We start from the raw sequence: 22,378 nt of genomic DNA on the forward strand, positions 1-22,378 counted from the left end.
GATCCAGCAGAGCTTGTTTTCATATAAGATGACAAAATGTGCTTATTCAATTTCAAGAAATTGAAAAAAAACGTGAGGGCATGAGGGCGCTATATAAATATAGTTTCCCAATCTACACTGAGTTACAGAAGACCTTTGGAACTTCTCCACAATTCTCTGGGCTTGGTCCAGCTATCAGTTCTCTGTCTCAGCCTCTTCTGGCACTGAGACAGCCCAAGGATACTGGGGGACCTTGCCTGCAGGACATCAGTGCCAACCTCTCCCCTGCCCCTGTGGCAGTACTGGCCAGCTGGCAGCACACTGCACAAAGCAGCCAAGGTGATGGGTATTGGCTAGATAAAAATTTCCAAAGTGACGAAAATTTTTCTTTCCACTCTTACTCAGGACAAAAGAAAGTGGAAGTCCATAGGACAAAGCAGAGCGACTTGTACTGCTTTGTTGGCAAGGCAGCAGCCACAGGTGCTTATTTTGATAAGAATGTATGTTGCCGCCTAGGTTACACCCAGTCACGTCATGCACAGTCACACAGCTGATGGGGTGCTCATTCCTTCCAAGGAATTCCACCTGGAGGTGAGCAGGTAAGTGATGTTGTGCTATCTACACACCGTAAAAATAGTACCATGCTCCTAAAAGTGTGTCATGTTTTCCTGTCAAGTCATTCAGGCTACCTCTATGATTATGCCATTTCTTTTGGGTTCACATCTGCCAGCAGGTGCTAGTCACCGCACCCATCACCATTCACCAAGCAATTCTTTTTGGTTATGGTCACTAAAGAAATTATTGCAGCCTATGTATTTATGCAAAGTTACAGTCCTTGAAATATATCTCAGTAGGTTGTGTCTGGGGAACCTCCAGTGAATTGGACCTCTCCAAACACTACCAAGAACAAACATCTCCGCCTCCACACGTACCTGAGATGAAGAGATAATGACTTTTGTTGTTCCATTATTTCCTTCAGCTCTTAGACCAAGAAGTACTGTGAACAGCTCAAAAGGACTGAGCATAATTCTCCTGATGAACCTCCTGGCTTAAGCAATGCTATTTGGCTAATCAGGTGAATTAGTGGCAGGATCTGCAAGAATACCTCAGTGCAACTTCCAGAAGTGGGTGTAGGTAAATTCTGTTAGCAACTTGCTATATAATAGCAAATGTTATGCATTTGGACTGCTATTTTGTCTTGGAGCATCCACACTGCCCATGTAATAAATGTTAATCTGCATGAAATATATCTGGACAGCTTTGTTCTGCAGCACCCATTCCAACATGAAAGGCTCCAAGATATGGACAAGTTATGGCTGCATTACTATGTCTTCATTACTACATACCTGACAACTATGGTATTTTACAGCAATTAAATGTCATGATGACTCAGAAACTGCCCTCGATGGTCTATTTGGTGCAGCCAGGCACCTGCAGACACATTTGCACTCTATCTGCAAGAGCTCAGGGCCTGTTTGACCATCACTGAGTAGAGCAGCATGATGAAAAGCAGTTTTGAATTGAGGGAAAGGATACAGGCCCTTTTTGAATTATCCTGGACAGCCTGATCCCACAGAATGCGAGTGGTTCCGATGCAGTCAGTCTGTCACAGAGTCACTCTGAGCCTGACCTCAGAGTGTCACCACTGGTGCTAGCAGCACCATGGCTGTGCAGCAAGTGCAAGGGAGCAGTTCAGGGGCTCTGCTAGGCTTGGGTCCTTGCACAGGTCAGACAAAGAACTTCTCATCTAAGTTTCTGGATACAGACTAGATCAGGTATTGGTTTACTAAATGCTGTCACTCTGTAGCCATTCGGTGCCTTATATAATTATATACAACATATCACTGCGATCCATGCATTTACAACGACAGAGTGAATACCTCAAACTGCTGCACTCATGAGCAGTAGCAGCAAAGAACTCAAGATGTTGAAAAAATACAGTTCACCTTTCTCGCTCAAAGAATTAATCCTGAACTTTTACTCCTTTTCCCTATGTTCCATTGGTAGAGTAAGACCTGTATGTCTATCACCCTCAAACCTTCTATCACCATTAAAACATTTCTTTAAAAAGCAGTTTGGTGTTAAAAGATGACTCATAATGCTGCAGCATTAGTTAGCTCGCTCGAAAGAAATGTTAATGTCATAATTTTGATTTTCATTACTAAACAATAAGAAAGTAAGGGTTGAAAATGTCTTACACATTTGCCACTCCATTTTATATTTTTTAAATATAAATAAGCTACAGTGATTGGTATATCCTGGTGTGCTCAAATTCAAGAGCTGAGCCCATATTTTGTATAGAAGCTACACAGAACAAAAAAATTTAAGCTCTTCCTACTATTCTTTTTTAGAGTTTTATTCCCAGATATGGTAGAAGTACTATGCATAAAACCTTGCCTCAGAGCTTACAGTTTAAGGACTCACACCTTCTATGAATATAAGTAACAGAGAAAAGTAGATAATTAGTCCTATTGAGTTCAAGGACAGATGAAGTCCTTAAACGTTTGCTATATTGTACTTCAGCTGCATAAGTGTTTGTGTACAAGCCATATACTATATGCAGACCTACGTACAGAAAGATGTGACAGAAAAGTTAGCACAAAGACAGAAAAAGATATAAGAAATACACATGCTTTTTATAAACACGTGTATGGAACAAGCTAACAACCTTGATATAAAATAAGTAATAACTAGTACTGATGAACCATACACTTTTGAAAAAAGTTGTAGCTCTGGTTTTGTCTGTTTTGTCTGTTTAGCAGCTATTGATCCTCTTTCCTGGTTTCTGTATACACGACACACAGGCAATTGTAATAATGTACCTTAAAACTCCATATCCCACATTTAGTATTTGATAGGACAAGGGGTCGTGTCTTTAAACTGAAAGAGAGCAGGGTTAGGTTAGATATTAGGAAGAAATTCTTTCCTGAGAGGGTGGTGTGGTGAGGCACTGACACAGGTTGCCCAGAAGAGTTGTGGCTGCCCCACCTCTGGAAGTGTTCAAGGTTGGGTTAGATGGGACTTCGATCAACCTGCTCTAGTACAAGGTGTTCCTATCTACAGAAGAGGGATTGGAACTAGATGATCTTTAAGGTCCCTTCCAACCCAAACAGTTCTATGATATTTCTCTTATTTGAGGTGCTTTAAGAGCAACCACTTTTGTTCTCGGATTTTTTTTCACATAACTCATTATATATCCGAAGTATGGAGAGTGTGCTAAGTTTTGCTTTATTTTGTTTTCAAATAGGAAAAGACTCTTGGCTTGTTTGAGCAATAGCTTTTGACCTGGCTGAATTTTCCTCCTTCTCTAAAACAGATTTTCAATTTACATTACATCATAGTGCCTGAACAGTTTAATATTATCATTAGTATATGCATAAAATCCAAATAATTAAAAATATTACTAAAACAGTATTCTTCAGAAGATTGAATTAAAGCTACATAAAGCCCCATATCCTAACTCTGACAGTGATCAATAATACATACCTAAGAAAGAACTCAGCAGCAGAGAAAACGTTGACAAAACCTAGCTGGTTTATCCTTCCAGCATTTCATGACCTCTGGTACAGAACCTTTGAAGTTAAAGGTGATATCTCTGTCTGTAGAAGTTAATGTAAAAACTGATAGCCAAGTGGACTTTATCTCATATAACTCCAGTTTGCAGCATATCATATAGTAGCTACCTCCTAAATTAATTTACTTGGAAAACTGTCTAGATGCAAATGCTAAGAATTTTGCATGGATTCTTTCACTAGGATTCCAGTTCCAAAGCTAATATATTTAAAAGTAACTAAACTATCTTTATATTAGAATGCAATCTACAAATTCCTTTAATCCTAATCCCATAAATACATTTCCTCTTGAGACAAGCCTCTTACAAGGGTGTTCCAAATAAATTAGCTATTTCCAGGAATATCTTCTCCCAAAAAAGGGTCAGACTACACCATATATGCAGTGAAAAAAGACAAGACAGATTTAAAGCACTCAGCAGCCTGCATTAACATGCTCCAAGTGTAAATGTACCATTAAAATAGAGCATTCACATTTGCAAAAACTGAACTCAGAAAAGCTGTGGGGTTTGTCTCCAAAAGATTAGTCAAATGAATGGGGTTTTGATTGTGGAAGAAAGGGACCAGTGAATTTGGTTCAAACCTAGGCCTATTTACCTAGTTTCTCTTCTAATATAATTAGTATGAAGGTGCACTTTTGGGACCATCTAGAATTTTGAAAATGGAGTATTTAGGATCAGCATTTCTGAATGGAAAAAGAATAAATCTACAAAACTGATAATTGTTCAGCTACTTGGAAATAAAACCAAACAAAAATCATATAGAGCAAGGTATGTTGTATGATACATTGCTATATCATAACTATCAGGGAGTATTTTTAATAATATGCAAAGATAGAAGAACATTTTAATTTGAATACAGGATTGAGGTGTTTCTCATTACACACTGGAGAGAGAATTTTGATCAGTTAAAAGGAAGATGAATAGGCATCAGTTACTAGAAACTGCTATGATTTCCAGTCAGACTGATGGAGCAGTAGAAGACTGCTATTAAAAAAAATAGTTACTACTACTAAAACATTTGAAGAGATGATGGTAGCTACTGATTTTCAAACTCCATTCTCTACTGATAAATTTTCCTAATGGAAATTTCTTCTCTATTCTCATACTACTTGTCTTCGTAAATTAACTGACTTTGACTAGAAAGTTTGGTATACAAGGCTAATTTTTAATCTATTAGGCACTTCAAACTGCAGATATATGATATACAATCATTGTGTTCATGGGAAAATTGTCAGAAATAATGTAAGTTTACTGGAGTATGAAAATACAAGCCTGGAAAGAAGTGAGACTTTCTTGCTTGACATCAAAGATACAGTTTGCCAGAAGGGATGTAAAAAAATATGAAACCATATATAAAAATAAGGAAATGCTTCCCCCCCCCCCCCCTTTAGTGGAAAGTTTAAAAACCAAGCATTCTGAGTAGATCCAGCTTCAGTTTGGAAAATATTACACAATATTTTCCACTCCTTTTGAAGAAGGAAAATATTGCAATCAGTACTTGGTTTCAAATTCTAGGCAAAAAAAAAAGTGTGTACATATATATAATATATATGCATTCATTCCATGGTTGATCACATAAAACAAAGTGTTCTCAGTTAAAGAGAGTTATTTCAAGACTGTATAAAATCAACAAAATAAAAGACAGTCCAAATTGAGCATCTTATAGTTCAAAGGATAGAATGATCTGTATGTGACTTTTCCATGGTTACTAAGTATACAAAAGGAAATATGTGAAACAAAGTGCACATAAGCGGGCATTGTGTAGGATATAATCTACGTATATTAAAAATAGCTAAGAATATTAACAGAAATGCATTTAACTTAGCGATCTTGGTTCATGAGCTCTGTAGAAGTCAAGTATCTCAAATGTCTTTCTTAAAAACAAACAGGAATAGAGAGGATACCAAGCTTATGGATCGCTCATTTTGTACCTGATAAACGCGTATTTCTGGTGAACAACCAATATCTGACCTTTATAGTAACCATCAGCCTCAGAGAAAAAGTCAAAGTTTTCCCAGTTTTCAGTTGTGTTCTAAGGGCTTTCATCACAGCACATTAACAAGAAATTTTGGGGGGCACTTGTTTGTTTGCTGTATCTTGCTCAGCACAAAGGATTGCCCATCTACAGCAAGGGCTCTTCAGCACTACTGCAGTGTGATGTAATCCCTTACCTGCACTGAACACTTGTCCTTTTGGTAAAGCTGTATGTTTTCAATTAGAGATCGAAACTTTTGCTGAAAATAGCCTCAATACCACATAAAATAACACTTAGAATTAATTCATTAGATCTTTTTGTTGCTTCTTTGAAATGACTTATGAATATTGTAGGTGACTTGACTGTCGGGATACTTACTGCATGAATATGTGGACTTAATAGGTGGATATACGACAAGCAAATAACCAAGAAAGAGAAGAGACAAGCCTCTCCAAAGTAAATAACTAAAGATTAGCAAGGAACACTCTACAAACATGGGATGGTACGGTTATTTATAAGAAAGACAGACAGGTTTTCTTTAAATGTTTTGGTTTTACTGTTATTCTAGACAAGGTTCTGTTTTAATAAGAGTATATGATTTCTATATTAGTCACTTTTAGGAATCTCAACAGGAATAAAGTTTACAAAACCAAACAGAACAATCAGATCAATAGGGCCAAACCAGATTAAACTGTAGCCCAAAGCTTCAACTATGTAAGAGGTTGCACTGTGAACATTCAACCTAGACAGGTGAAAACACTAAAAGGAAGAGACAAGTGATGATGTGAGATGCACGGTGCCATCTTCAATTGTGACAATAACATCCTTAACTCTGTAATTGAAGACAAATGGATCCTGCTGCTACTGTGGCAGAGGCAGGGAGTGGGGGGAAGGCTGCTCTCCTGGGGTGTGTGGGTGGAGTGAGAAGGCATTTACTTCTGCAGAGAAAGAGAGGCACTGGGAAGATTAGGCAACTGTTGTCTTAGGAGAGGGCATGATTACTTCTACATGGCCTATCCGAAGTCAGAAAGGGTACATAAAAGGCTACAGAAAACGTGGTTCTGGCCTGCCTTCAGACACAAGATTAAAAAAGGGATTAACACTCACTGTTTGTCAAAAGCAGTGAGGGACTCACACTTTTTCAGAAATCCCCTTCATCTCCTCTCTATATATCCATCAAAGGACAGTGCTCCAGGACTGCAGTGGGTTCATGTCCAACCCCAAATGATTTATAATTCTGTTATTTTGGTACTTGCTATCCAAAAGTAATTATTTTGTCTTATGTATAAACCAAACTAGTACCTCACGCCTGTCCACTGTCTTCAATCACATAGTTTTCTAAAGAAAAATATTCACAGTGGAACAGTTTAACCAATTTTTTATCTAAAGACTTATGGCAAGCATCTCACAATTCACTACCCCCAAAACCAAACGCTTTTGTGGGAAGACACTGTAAGGCCACATTGTAGATACATGTTACTGTGCCAGTTCTGGCTGAGGTAGAGTCAATTTTCTTCACAGTGGCTAGTATGGGGCTGTGTTTTGGATTTGGTTGAACACAGTGATGATAATAGAGATGTTTTTGTTATTGCTGAGCAGGGCTTAGACAGAGCCAAGGCCTTTTCTGCTTTTCATAGAAGTTGGGGCTGCATGGGAAGTTGGGAGGAGACACAGTTGGGACAGCTGACCAAAACTGACCAAAGGGATATTCCAGACCAGATGACATCATGCTCAGTATATAAAGTGGGAGGAAGAAGGAAGAACAGGGGACATTTGGAGTGATGGTGTTTGTCTTCCCAAGTAACTGTTACACGTGATGGGGCCCTGCTCTTCTGGACATGGCTGAACACCTGCCTGCCCATGGGAAACTGTAAATGAATTCCTTGTTTTTCTTTGCTTGCATGTGCAGCATTTGCTTTCCCAATTAAACTGTCTCAACCCACGAGTTTTCTGGCTTTTAGCCTTCAAACTCTCTCCCCAGTCCCACTGGTGGGGGAGTGAGTGAGCGATTGTGTAGGGCTTGGCTGCTGGCTGGGGATAAAGCAAGACTTACTCAGAGAATAAGCAATATAGTCGAAGTTATACACTAACTTCACTGCTTATTACAAGTAATTCTAAGAATCTGTGGGGTTTCCCTCATTTGACTTCCAGTTTGAAGGTGCATCTCACTAGAGTTGCAGGAAGGCAACACACAGTCCAATAAGAAGTAAATAATTTACAACAGAGTTTCTGCAATTACATGGTGGGTTTGGTAGAATAAAATCTGGTTGAACATGAATATGTTCTTTTGAAAATGGAGGGAGATGTGGTACTGGTGTAAATCTTTATAAAATACCAGAAAATGCCGGGAGGTGAGGGATTTGAAGTACCTCAGTGTTAATGGAGTTATTTACAATGTCAATAATCTGCACTGCTGTCATGTTCCCCATCGATACAGTAACAAGCAGTCACAACAGAAAAGTAAGTTTGAATATAACATGCTGTAAGGAGGAAGATGCCAAACCTCACTCTTAGCCAGATTTAATAAAGGACAGCCAAAGGAAAAATGCTTAATGGGACATTTCTTTACATAGAAGTCTAACACTTCAGAGAAAATGCAAATCCTAAGGAATTTATAAAAGGAGTGTAAAATGCCTTCTGGCCAACTGGGGTTTGATACCCTCTTGAAAGACTGTCACAGCAAACACTTTATATTAGAAAAGAGGTGTATTGGAACTGAGTGTTCTAACATTTAAATAACCTAGGTTTCCCCTAGAAGCACTCTGCCTAAGAAAAATGAAATAAATGACACCACGCATGGATTACTGAAAGAACTGCAACTGCTTGGTGCATAACCTCTATCTACAGCAGGTTATCTACAGCAAATATTTTTCTGGATATTTTGAAGTGGGGGGGGCTAGTGCTTCACATTCTGGGTTCGCCTATGAAATAAGGGCAGATGCAACATAAGCGTAGAGGACATAAAAGGTAACAATTCTTCACTCTCTTTTGTAACTAAATCATTATGGGTCATCAGATGAAAGCAGCAAATGGCAAAGTCAAAGCAAAAAAATGGAGGTCTTTACTCAGGGACTGCATTGTCAAACCAAACAAAACCACAGACTGTCATGACACTACACAGCTGCTGTTGGCAAGTGCTGGAGACAGGATGCTAAGCTAGAGATACCCTAGTTTGTATCCTGTATCTAAATAAATCAGTATGGGATGAAGCATTTAAAAAAAATATTAACGAAATGACAGAATTGCTCGTAACAGGTACCAGTTACCTGTTAGCTCTAGTTCCAAGTCATACAGTTTACAGTGCTAGTGTCAATTAGGTAAGTAAAGTTAAAACCCCCATTTTTTTAGATGTATTGAAAAATTGTAATCTACCATTATAGCTTTTACTATCTGATTTTTCACAGTAGTATTTTATATCTAGGCCATGTTCATGCAAACATGTTTATCTACTGTTTCTATAATCCATTTTAATTTCTTTTTGTTCTTTAAAACTAAGGACAATCTTTCAAATCTTTCATCAAAACATTTTCCTGGTCCTTCCAAAGGAGTTTTTACTTGTAACACTGCTTATATTAAATCATATTATATTATGTTATATAATATTGCACTATGTTATATTGTATTATGTTATATAATATTACACTATGTTAAGAGGTGCCTTCCAGTCACCTGATATAGTACTTGAAATTAATGGGAGTTTTTTGTACTTCTTTCTGTGAAGATCCAAGTTCTTCTCAAACTCCAGAAGAAACACCAACTGACTCTAGAATATATTTCCCTTAATTTATCCATTTATTTCAGGATTTTCTCTTCAGTTATTTCAATTCATGTGAACATCTTATCTTTTTTAATTTAAAAGAGTAGGTTCAAAGTCAATAATCATACAACTTTTCTCAAGATAAAGGGAAAAGGAACCTCTGCAATACTGTTCATTTCAATAAATCTCTTTTTGGTCTGTGATAATTTAACAGATGCAATATCTTTTAAATATGCCAAGTTGTGGAAATGAACTTATCAGCTTTCATCTACGCTTTTCAAAAAATGTCTTTCTCCCTCCATTTTATGTGCCACTTCTTTTCACTTACTTCTTTTTTCCATGGGCTCTCTTTAAGAACTACAATGCAGTTTTAAGCTCTGCCATTTAAACACTTTTTCCCTCATGTTATGCTTCCTTCTTTGGGGGTGGAAAGCAGACATAACTTCTGCAACTATCAGAATGTACTCATAGTCTCCACGATGAGTTAAAACTTTTAATTTCATTATCACTAGCTTTCAGATCACCTTGATTAGCTTTTCCTTTCTAAAGTCCACTTCTCCGAATTTTACAGTAAATTTTCAAAATAGTGAGAATTCACATGTGAGTCTTCTGAAAAGGATTTCGGGTTCAAACACACTGCAGTCAGTATAACTGAGGTTTAATGACAACATTATGTAGAACATAAAAACTCTGTGTTTCTTCCAAAAAATCTGAAAAAAAAATCAAATTATTGTGAGTGAGGATTAGGATCCAAAAATCAATTCTTTTTATTAACTAGAAATTCCATCTCTGCCTAGTTTAAGCAGCTTTAGCAGATCAGAAAGTGAAATAAACCCCTATTACTGTTTTAATGGATAGTGTTGCTTTCTTTCCCCTCTGGACAGAGTGCATTCATTTTCCTTTTCCTCATCAGAAACTGAGTAACATAACAAGCATTTTTATTTTTTTTTCTCTTTTATAACTACATGGATTTTTAACTATTAAGCTTTTGAAAGTGTACAGTAACTGAAGAAAAACTAAACAATCGGTGGAGAAATTAATACTGAAACAGGACCCTAGAATCAGTAACACATCATCACTTACACGCACTCTTTCAAGAAACGATCCATTTCCTGACAGAGTTGTACCACTTCCGTTAAGAGAATTATTAGTTTTGGATGTTTTGCATAACTTCTCCTTTCATGGTAAAACATTAAGTGGTTTTAGAGAGATAAAATTGTTGGCCAGAGCAGTTTCATACAAAAACCCTTTAAGAGCAAATTTACCTACCCAGTCTACTTTTCTGACAGTTATCAAGCACAAAATGTTAAATTAAAGATTCAGATTAAAAACAAAAAGATAAAAATCAGAGAGAATACATGTAAACTAGAAACTAGAACTAATACTGTACTAAAACCTCACATAAAAGCTGCTTGATGTCATGTCCAGAGGTGAGTCCTTTCCTAAATTCATTTTGTGGTTTCCAAAATTTGATCCTTTTTTTCCCCTGCAGTGCAAATATTCTCCATGGAGTGATTAAGGGGAACATTTTGTATCATCTGGCTTTCCAACATTTGTCCTTTGAAAACAACACCTATTTCTGTAACAATTCAATGACCATAAGAAAGCACCAGATGCCTCCAACTTGAGCTCCATAGAAACTATGATTTTCATATGCAGTTACCCTTCAGAAAGAAAGTAAAACAAATACCTTAAAACTGTGAATTAGTGACACCCTGGAAATATGCAGCTACAGCACTCATTTTCTTCTTCTTTTTCTCTCTCATTTCCTCTCAGAAGTCTGTACACTGAGCTTTTCAATTTCACCTCAGCCCTCAAACCAGCTTAGCACACCACCTCTTTTAGAACCAAAAAGAAAATGTTGTGACACTGTTTCTTAAATAAAGTTCAATAATATCTTTCCCTGTGGGTATTTCCCAGCATTTTTTCCTCCTTCTTTTCACAATTAGGAATGGCAAGTAAATACACATATTTTTGAACAGTTGTGTTGTGGGGTAGAGAAGGGACATCTATCTTTAGAACGGTGTTGCTCCATGTTCCCAAACTCAGCACACGCTCAGCCCAAACACTGAACTGTTGGTTGATTGACCTGTCAGGTTGCTCTTATCATGCATGAGAATATGAAAATGCTACTTAAACCCCCCCAAAATATTTACACTATGGAGCAAGAGTAGCTCTTCACCACCCCATGGCTTTTAATCATTTTAACACACAATATTTTTCCTATTAATATCAGAGGGATAATTTATTGAATGCACATACTGCAAATATTATTTTTTTGTTCAGTGTCACAGTATGTGCATAAAAGTATTTAAAATACAAATAACATTTTCAGTCAGTTAAACTGCACAGTTTACACACCAAGGGTGGTTTTACTCCTCCAAACTATAAGAAATCTCTTACAGACCAGTCTTTACTCTCTGTGGGTCTATAGCCCATCATTGTTCCTGTACTTCCACATGCTGCTTTGGCTGCAGGCTCAAGCCAAATTTCCCCCCTTATCTGACTCTGTGACTGCCCGTGTTAGTGATTCAAATGGGACAAAGGCACAATCTGAGTGCTGGCACATGACTATCCAATACTTCCAACTGCTGGCATGCTTTCAAGAATATTTTAACGCAGGAGAAACTGTTATGTAAAAAATCTGAATTTTTTTTTTTTAACGGAATGACCGTGTTGCCAGTAAATCAGGGGGTCCCTCGGTGATAAAAAAGAACTTTCAGTTCATGCAATGGTACTTTCCAAGCCCAGTTCCCTTAAACTGAAATATACACGGTAATCCCTGTGTCTTGCTATATGCATGATCGGCATGGATCAATACCCTTGGTTTGATGTTTTAGGGTTGTTGCCTCATTTTTTAAATCTGTTTTAGCTGAAATTTAAAAGGAGAACGAAGGTTTCAGCCTGAGGCAAATAAGCAGATACAGTCTGTCGAGCTTTGAACATCTGAAACCAAGACTATTAACAACTACTGGATTCAATGCCAGCTCCACTCACACTGAGAGCTAGTAAGGAACAGAGTGGAGTCAGATTTCAGTTTCTCTCTTCTGAGGCTGCCAGGGACAGTTAGTCCAAGAGTAGGCTAGTAGAGTCACTGGATGAAATACAGTACTAGTCTCTTTAAAATCCATTATCTGGGACACAGAATAATCAGAAGTGGTTGTTACACTTTGTAAAGAAGAAGTAAATCTGACGCTACCCAGTAGTTGTACAAAGGAGCCAACAGTTACAAAAATGGAAAAAATTAACAATTAAGTTCGTCAGTTTAGTATTTTCATTATTTTCCCTTTTATAGTTTAATAATATAGTGATCTAACATTTCCTTTCTCTGCAATAGTGAGCTACTAAATCAAGTGATAAAAACTAGGGAATCAATTATTTTTGAGTTTGAAAACATCTCCTGAGATCAGAGTTTCTATATTTATAGGCTTGATAATAATACTATTGGAAAGGCAGTAACTGGATGGACATTTTCAGTGAAGTTATGTGTGTACCATATGCTACAGAGAGATACCTCAACAGAACAGCTGCAGTGCTTGGTGGAAAACATCTTCAACAGTTTTACCTGAAATACTATGAAGTCCTTAGATAGTAATTTTAATTTCTGGGAAGAAAACAATCTCAAAAGTGCCCTAAAACCGATGTTTAGTATTTAAACCATTCTGAAGTAGAAAGCTCTTACCAACTTCAATTAGCCCAACTCAATCTCTCCATAGGAAACTGTAGAAATGTGTGTATGTATGCATGTACACATATGTTTTAATATATATAAATGTGTGTACAAACACAAATATATAACACTGGAATGGGAATAAAAGATTAAAATATGACATTTTATTTCATTGATCTTTGATGTATCTGAGTTAGACTCTGTGTGAACACTGCTGCTGTACATGACCTGGCATTGGCAATTAGCAGCTTGTGGTAGGGATAAAAGCAACACCATCCAAGAGCAACAAGTCAGAAATTACTGTAAATAAGAAATGGAGAGAAAAGTGATTTGTGTTATCTGTCTCAAGGAAATGAGGACAGCTTTAGACATACCAGATTGCCTCCAAAACATAACAGACTGAGAGGTTTAACTGAGGTGAACAGGTCTGATACGTTTGAACTTGTTACCAAGGGACTCAGAGCCCGTTGTGAGCACAGTGTCCCTCTCGCACCTGAGAGGACCAGCTGATCACGCCACAGCGTTCAGTGCAAGGTGAACCGAGCACAGGGATGTAGCTACCCAGCAACTTCGCCAATCTCACCGCACAACGAGCAACCTCCTCACAGGCACCTCCTGAGCTGGCGTAACCAACCAAGCTTTGGGACTCCCCAGCGATCGCCAAGGCTGTTTTAACTCCCAGTATACGCGGCCGCTTCTACCTCCCAAGACGGCGGCTCCGCTCGCCGCCCGTTTCCCAGCCCAGGGCCCGGCCGAGAGCGGAGGTGGCGTCAGGCTCGGCCTGGGCGCCTCTTCCGCCGGAGCCCCAGCCCCGCGGTCCCGCCACCCGCGCCCCGAGCGCGGCCCGCACGGCCGGGCTGCGAGCGGACATACCGGGTACGTGCCGCGCTCACGGCCGCAGCTCCCCGGCCCCGCCGCCGCGAGCCGGCACACACCGCCCGTGCGGGGAGCGGGGGGGCTCGGCGGGCGGCCGGGGCCCTGCGGGAACCCCCCCGCCGCGGCTGTGCCTCGCTCCTCCCTGCCCCACCGTATCCCCCGCGGGTACGCCCCGCTCCGCGATCCCGCACGCCCGCGCCAGGCTGGAGCCCCGCTGCCCCCCGCCACCACTGCGAATGGGTCAGCCCACGGCTGTTCCCGCCCCCGAGTGCGGTGGAGCCGGCCCGTACCGCGAGGAAGGGCTCCACGGCCACTCGCTCAGGTGATTGCCAGCTCCAGCGGTCAATCAGCGCCCTCCCTTTCCTCCTGGCGGCCCAGCGCCTGCCCCCCACGGGGCTGGGGGCGAGCGGGAGCAGCGGGCGGGAATGTTTACAAACAAGCGCCGGGAGTAGAGGCAGCGGGGGGGCCGCCGGGGGGCGGGACCGGCGGTTGGCGCAGCCGCCGAGCCAATGGGCGCGCGCGGCGCTCGGCGGAAGGGCGGGGGCGGCGCGCGCGGAGCGTTCTCTGCCCGGCGGTAGCCGGGGCTCGCGGGCGCGCGCGGCCAATGAGCGCCCGGCCCGGGGAGGGAGGGGGCGCGAGCGCCTGAGCAGGAGCCGCTCCCGCGGCGCCCCCTCCGCCCCCGCCTCCCGCGTCCCTCAGCCTATCCCGGATCGCTCGGCTCCGCTCGGCTCCGCTCGGCTCTCCTCGGCTCCGCTCGGCTCGGCTGGGCTCGGCTCCGCTCCCCGCTGTCGGGCGGGGAGGGCGGCCGAAGCCCGGGGGAGGGGAGGCGCAAGGACATGGGCTGGTTCTGAGCGCCGGGGGAGGGAAGCCGTCGTGCGTGTGCCTCCCTGGATTTTAATAACTGTTTGTTGTTGGGTGGTGTGGGTTTGTCTTTTTTTTTTTTTTTTTTTTTCCCCCCTCCCCGTTTTCCACACGGCGGAGGGGAGAGCGGCATCCCCCAGCGCGCCTGCATGGCTCCTGTCGCCCGGAGCGCCGCTGGGAAATAGATCCCGGCTCGGGCCAGGTGACATCGCCCCGGGCCGCGCTCACACTGGCGGGAGCGGCGGGGGCCATGGAGGGACCCTCGGGGGACGCGGAGCTGCCGCTGCTCACGGTGAAGCACGAGCTGAGGAACGGTGAGCGGCGGGCCCGGGGCCGCGCGGGGCGGGGGGGGCCGGGGAAACACTGCGGGGCGGGGGGGTCCCGCAGAGTTGGTTGGGACCAGCAGGGAGATCTCGGCGGGGGCAAAATAAAAAAGATAAGCTGGCAGACGTGGGCAGGAGCGTGTGAGATGGGGGCGGGCGGCCTTTTTTTTTTTATTTCTGAAGAAAGTATTGCACTTGGACTTCTGCTGCGTGCCTGGCTCCCCTGTCCCACTTCCCGGTGGGATTTTACGCTTTTGAAGGAGATAAGGCTTAGCCATTCTCTCTTTAAAACTGTGTGTTTGACTTCTATGGCAGTGTTGGCGGGGCGGTTTGTTCCAGTCCTAAATGATGTCGTTTTATGTGACAGCTTTTCTCTGACCTCGATGAAATGCCGGAATTGTAGGGAGGGGAATGTGCCAACACGTAATCACAGAGTTATCTGGCTTTTCAGTTTATGAATCTTCGTGTAGCTCCGTAGTCGCTTGACGACCCTCTGGAGAAGTAGTTCAACACGTGAAATATATATGACCTTTCAAAATACAACAGAACTGCTCTGCTGTAGGTTGTTGTGTTGGGGAAGAGCTTTATTTGTTTTTTATAGGGACTCTCTGCTTCTCGGAAGTTTCCAGGCAACTTGAACACTGCAGTAAATCTAGATTTTACTGTTAATTTAGAAGTGTGTGTAAAACATAATCAGTATGTATTCTCTGTATTTATTAACAGTGGAGGTGCTGATGATCCTTCATTCCTTTTCTGTCATCTTTTTCTCCATGATGAAGTAAGAATGAGCATATGATGCTGTTCACGGCAGAAGTTTGAGAGAGCCGCCCCAGAGGGTTAATGTAGTTGACATTCTCGAATGGGCAGATGTTGGAGGCGGGTGGTGGTGCTGGGTCTCCTCGGTCGCGTTCAGCCTCCTGCCCGCCCTGTCCCCCTATCCTGGGGCTCGGGAGAGCTGTCCCAGAGGAACCCAGCTATCACTGCGGCTTGGGGAAAAAAAAAAAAAAGGCGGTCTTCCTGATAGCTACGCAGAAACCAAAGGGACTGTAGTTTCCTTCTTTCAAGAAGCAAAAGAGCTTGTGGAAAACATAGTTGTCTTGATGAGTGTTGCTCGGTTTAAGTGTGCAGGAGCAAAAGGGGTAACGGGAAAGGAAGTGGGACACGTTTATTCAATATATTTACCTAGCTATGCCTAGATTTCTTTTATAAAAGTTGAGAACACATATCCCAGAGGGATAGTTATTTAGAGATAGTTTGAGTAATAAACATTTGTATAAACTAGACAAAGAGATGTCTAATATAGCATAATAAGCAAGTTTGATTTTGATCCTGATCATAAAGCTTTATAGATCCATGAAGTACCAATACTCACTTTTAAAAATTCTCGACCTGGTTTGTCTCTTTAAGCTTCTGAAATTCACTTTAGTAGGATTTAGCTGCTTCTCCCCTCCCTGTTCTCTTGTTATTAAGTGTTTAGAAAACTCTGCTTTCTGAAAAATGCTTTCTAGCAATGACTTGTCTATTTCTGGAGCACTAGGGTGGAGGAGGGAGCTGCTCTATCATGTACTCCTGGGAGACTCCTACTCCTAAAGGTGTCAATAGTGTCATTGCTATGCAAGAGGTACGAAGATACTGTTTCAGAACTTGCCTCTATACAATGCAAAGAGATACGATAATTTGAAAAGTTGCAGTCAGCTTCTGTTGATACAGAAATATATAAATCTGTAGGATACTTTGGATATTTAAGGGTGTTTTTGTACTGAGTCTGGTTGTGTGGATGCCTAACTGCTGGCTAGGGTCAACCCACCACAGCTTTAAAATGTGCAACATGATTATTTGATTTTGCTTCGTTTTGGGAAAGAGGGTAAGAGGACATGTAAGAACTGAAATTTGCAGACAGTGGATCTTTGTCGTTCTAAATGCTGTAGTTGTATATCATGAATATCCTTTAATGTGCAATTTGTTTAGGCTGTAGTGTTCCCCTCATTTCTGTGTTCTTTCTTTGATGGTGCTATCTCTGTGACTTATTGAATAATTTAGAATTACGTATTGAAAGTAGCTGCCAGTTGGCAGATCGAGATTGGTCTCCACAGTTATTTGAAAGAAGGTACTATTATGATAGAAATAGTGGCTTCTTTGAGAAGGGAGTGTCTTATTTTCATATTGTAGGAGTTGTTACTTGAATCACATGATAACAAACTTTCTAATTCAAATGAACTAATATTTTGTATTTGTAATTAATTGGTCTTGGAATTGCTCTAAAATATTAAATGATTTAGGGGCAGGCATTGATTATGGTCACATGAGTATACTATAGAACTAGAATTTAAGATGAAATGAGTATCTTAAAGAATGCAACAGAGGATTTTTGTTACCTTCAAGCAAATATGGTGGCATATGAAAGTGCACAGTTAGAGCCTGTGCAGTGCTGTTTCTACACAGCTCCCAGCTGATTATCATACCATGGTTTGACTTCTTTTAAACTTTGACTTTGAAATTACAGTGCTGGCTTTGATATGTAGGGTCAAGTTTAATTTTAGCTCTATATCTCATGGTCTTAGAGCCCTGGAACTCATCTGTTGTGTGACCAAAAAGTAATTACTGAAAAAACATCACTTGATAGGCATGTAGATTGGGTCTGTGATAGGGAAGGAACTGTGGTGCGTAACACTTGACTGCCTCTGTGGTGCCATGTGATGTGCTGGATTACAAATACTGGGCACTGCTCTGTGTATATATATATGTGTATTATTTTGATGATGAAAAGAATTGGAATGCCCCTTTGCTGCTGGGAAAACTAGGTGTGTATGTATTTCAATGGTTGTTCCTTCAGTCAGATATTTTACAGATTAGACACAGCAGTGACTTTTAGGACACATTTCATTTAATAATTGTTTTCTACCAATATATTTAGCAATTTTTTTTCTGTTCCTGACACCAAAGCATTTCTATCTGGATAGAAACCTCACAATTTAGCCACATCAGAATAGTTACCATCTTTCTTTTCTCATTTTAGGAAGGAAAATTAGTTTTTGGGGAAAGTGGAATCACCATCTCTTTTCAGGAAGTAGAAACAAATATGCCAAAGTTCAAATAGTAGGAAGTGGTGACTGCCTCTGATTCCTACTGAAGCTCTCCGCTGAAAATAATAAGAAAATGAAATTTTCTCTAGCATCAGTTTCTGGAATCTTGTAAAGGGAAAAGTTTTATTTTTTGAAGGCTAACATTCAGAGTTAATGCCAGTTCTAATCGTTTTACAGACCTAAGAAATGACATATTATTTACAATGGAAAAAGGACAATGTTGCATCTTAACATTTCTGTTTCCTGGTAATGCCGTGGAACTGAACAATGTAAAACCTATTGGAGGAAAGATTTTGTGTGATAAGGAAGGATATGGGAAGAGAGGGAAAGTCTTGTAATATCAGAAGGTAAGAAGGAAATGAGCTGTTAACAGTGAGATTTCCTCCCCCTTGACCTCTGTCATAGCTCTTAGTTTTCAGGAAAAAAGAGGGATCAAAGGATCCTAAATCTTAAGTGTGTGTGAGTGACTGTGTAGGAGGTTGCTCAACACCTTGGCATTCATGTGCACTCCCTGCTTTGCCCAGGGAGAGGCAGAGATTAGCAAAACTGGGATCTTCAAGGGAACTTGAGACATTCCCTGAATATATGGGATGATGGGATCTATATATGTTGGGTTTTTTTTTGCTTTAGGAAGTTATTTTACCTTTTGGAAAGTCTGTTTTGAAGAGGATAGTGGCTCTGTTTTAATGTTACCATGAGCTTTAGGCTAAAGAACTTGCTTCAGTTTGCCTGATTGTTAACACATGCATGGGAAGAAGGCATGTGTAGACCAGAAATCGATGTAGTGGTGGACTGCAAGGCTCCAGAGGCAGAAGAATTCGGAAATTCCACTTGGGTTAAACTTACAGTTCCGTATTAAACTATAAAAGGCTTCAGAAAAGAAATACATGGATTATCTGAAGCGTTTAATAATGCAAATTCTTAGTTACACCTTCTTGAACGAGAACTTAAACTAGAATGGATTTACTTGTAAACTGTAAGGTTCATGTTACTTCCCGAGGAATTGTGAAAATTCCTATGACTAAAGAACATGATGAATCATGCACTGAATAGTGTGCAGGCTTCACTGTGGAGGTATATCTGGCACCTATACGGTATTCAATTTTTTTATTTTTAAAAGGAAACTGTATAAAACTTTTAAAATTATATTACTTTTTAAATTATATTTTCTGTAAGACACAGATTTTTTTTTTTTTACTTCTGTACTAATTCTGTATATTGTCTATGGATCAGGGGATAATAATAGTTGAATATTTCAGAGCTTGGATTGCTTTTGCTTCTACTTTTCTCTTTTGAGCACTAAAATATATGTGTTCTTGGATTGCTATGGGGAGTATAAAGAGTGTTTTAAGTTTATGAATCATCTTTAATACAACTTAAATCTCTGAATTTTACTCTTTACACAATCAGTACTTTCCAAAAATGTTCTGTAGTCTACGAATTTATTGTTTTTTTATCTTCTGGTAGCTTTGATTGTGGAAGGAGAAGAAGGACTATTGATCTTTCATGGGTTGTATTTGTAGATTTTTGTTTGGTTTAGTTTGTTTGTTTGTTTCCCTCCCTCCAGGCTTTGGAATCTAACAAATCTGGCTAAAATGGTCTGTACAAGTGTCTGCTACCATTCCTCATTGTTTCAGTGATATTCTATAAAATGACTAATATAAATGAGGACTAATAGTTACAGTCTTCATAGTCAGCCTCTTTATTAACTTTGATCAAATGTATTCTAAATGTGATGCTTTAAAAGGTCGTGCTCGATTCCACAAAAGAACTAGGACTCTTATATGCCATGTTAATGCATGTTAAGATTTTATTCAGAAGCCAGAATTACTTAAACATACGATAAGGCTTGGGTATTTGAGGATGTGATTTGCCAATATAAATATTGAATCCCCTTCATTGCATAATTTGGTATCTTAGGGTAAATGCTCTCTCTGTCTCCTCCCCCTCATACAATCCCGATGATGAGGTGTAAGCTCTCCTAAGATTTCTTGGCTTCTGACTCAGTCTGCAGATAGGCAGATGACCTGGTTTGTGAAGGACTCGCATTATACACAGTCAGTTTATTGGGTTTGTGTTTTGTTTTGGGATCTGTTGTGACTGTTTCCTCTTCTCATTTTTTGTTGACATCTGTAAATATTTTGTGCTGGCTTGGACAGATGGCTATAAAAGCTTTACCTCGGAGAGGATAATTCTGAAGATAATTCTTAAGTTTCCTGGTTAATGTCTGCATAAATTATTATGTAAATACCTTCCATAAGTATGTAAATTATCAGTTGCTCTTTTTTTGTTGATAAATTAATCTGTAATCTGTTACTTTTGGCACTGTGTTCAAAGTGTCTGTGACTGAATGAAGTGTATTTTTTTAAAGTGTTGTACTGATTTCTGATGGTAGAGAAAACCAAAGTTGATTCGTATCTTGTACTTAGATATAATTTCACATTTGAAAAGGTATGCACAGTCCTTAGATATCTGATTGTTTCAACTCTGTTCAGCATTAGAAATCTAATTTTATTCATTAGCATCTTGCCTATTTTGTTGTTTTGGGGTTTTTTTTCTGTTATGTGGTGTATACTGCACATAAAGCTTCTAGCTAACCATGGAGGTGCTTCTAGGCTGAATCTTGGTGACCTCATAGTGATTCATCTCATAGTAATGATATACCCAGTGGCAAAATCACCTCCGTAAGAGAAAAAGGCTTCTGCTGCTGAATCTGAATGGATCGTAACATGGAGCATTTTTCAGTTCAGACTATTGTGAATCTGGGTGGTTAATCTCAGATGTCTGGACTTTTTTATTTCAACCTCTGATTGAGTGTGACTAGATGGTGATAGTCTGTCATATTTCAAGTATGGTAGAATACTTTCACTTCCTTTCACAAATCGTTCTCAGTTGCTGGAACTGGTTACAATCAAAGTATAACTCTATATAGCAGATAAACAGTGTAGCATGTTAGATGCATTTTCTTCAGTGTCTTACAAATAATAGTTTTATACTTTCTATTGCATGGTGTAATTTTCCTTTTTTTCCCTTCTTTTTCCTTTTCTTTTTCCTGAAAAAGAATGTGCTAGTTTTGCTTAATTTCAAAGAAAAACACCCACTCTTCACTCTGAATAAGGCATAAACTCAAGTTTGTGTTCATATGAGTTTTAAAACATCTGTTCTTTGTTGCTGTGACTTAAGTAGATCTGTTAGGTGAGTGGGGATGGGCCATTCTCTGAAGTAACAGGTTAAAATCAAGTTGATATTGGTACCAGACACTGCAACCTCATAGTTTGGAATATTACAGAGTGTTTTCTGTCTCATTTTCCTTCTTGTTTTCTCCATTCTTCTTAAAATTTCCTGAGGTTCATTGTTCTGCTCCGTAAGGCAGCAGAGTTGGTCTTGTGTTGCAGAGAATAGCAGAGACAAGGTGCAGCTTTCAGGCAGTGCTTGTTTTGGAAGATTGCTTGATCTAGTTCAGTAGAGAAAGCTCTACTTTTGTTTGTCTGCTTCAAAACCTGTATGAAATGGAGTCTAGAAACAGAGGACAGAGCACACTTTAACTTGAAAATAAACACTGCTGAAATATTATTTCTCAAGATCATAAAAGTGCAATTAAAAGCTAATAGAACCATTGCGCAGTACTAGCTTGCACAGTTCTTAGTTCACTCTTGGCTATCTCAAAGGTCAGGTACAGTGCAGATGACAGTCCTGTCTCTTATGTCATCTGGAGATCCTCCATCAAGCGGAAATGTGATTCTGCTTGCCAGAGTTAAACAGACTGCCCAACTTCCAGGGCACTGAGAATGTCAGTCCTGATGTCCATGCACTGGTGTCCCTGCATGTAGAGGTTTGTTTTCACAATTATGATATTTCTAGATATTTGCTTGCCTTCAACCTTCAGAGGTCATGTTTGTGACCTGTACCTCTATTTCCTCTTTGTTTTTATGGATGCTATGATGTCTTGGCCTTTCCCTTCATTATTTGTTCCTGAGTTGATCAGTTATCTCTTTCCGTTGTTCTCAGCTGCGTGTTCTCCTCCTTAACCATTTTGGTGCAATGCTGATTAGTGTGGACTGTAGTAGAACATCAGTAAATAGAAGCTTTTTCTAATTGTGCACCTATGCAGTGAGCTTGTCACCAATAGGATGCATTAGCTTCCCCCCCCCGTTATGTACAAGCACCCTTTATATTGCTGTGCCACGTGTAACTTCAGATTATTTGTGGAGAAACTCTTATCCTGTTGACTTGGGCAGTACTTTTGTTCCTGTCCAAAATTAGTTCCTTTCCTTGGTGTGTTT

At 40.2% G+C, this 22,378-nt stretch overlaps 2 protein-coding genes across 3 annotated transcripts in view; one reads left to right on the plus strand and one right to left on the minus strand.

Moving 5' to 3' along the window:
• DGLUCY (D-glutamate cyclase) overlaps positions 1–14,274 on the minus strand; it is a 47,769-nt gene extending 33,495 nt beyond the window's left edge. Inside the window, exon 1 of the mRNA XM_027638437.1 lies at positions 14,119–14,274. The gene's annotated coding sequence lies outside the window, so the exon portion shown is untranslated. The remainder of the gene's footprint in view (positions 1–14,118) is intronic.
• The window catches only part of RPS6KA5 (ribosomal protein S6 kinase A5), an 85,591-nt gene continuing 66,891 nt past the window's right edge, over positions 3,679–22,378 (plus strand). Inside the window, exons 1-2 of one of the 2 annotated variants that reach the window (XM_027638429.1) lie at positions 3,679–3,689; positions 14,650–15,003. In XM_027638429.1, the coding sequence (XP_027494230.1) occupies positions 14,940–15,003 (64 nt within the window). In that variant the 5' untranslated portion in view covers positions 3,679–3,689; positions 14,650–14,939. Of the gene's footprint in view, positions 3,690–14,523; positions 15,004–22,378 lie in introns of those variants that run through there. The other variant, XM_027638428.1, reaches the window with a different exon arrangement.

The sequence above is a fragment of the Corapipo altera genome, unplaced genomic scaffold (assembly GCF_003945725.1).
Source record: "Corapipo altera isolate COAL_440 unplaced genomic scaffold, ASM394572v1 23, whole genome shotgun sequence".
NCBI classification, from domain to species: domain Eukaryota; kingdom Metazoa; phylum Chordata; class Aves; order Passeriformes; family Pipridae; genus Corapipo; species Corapipo altera.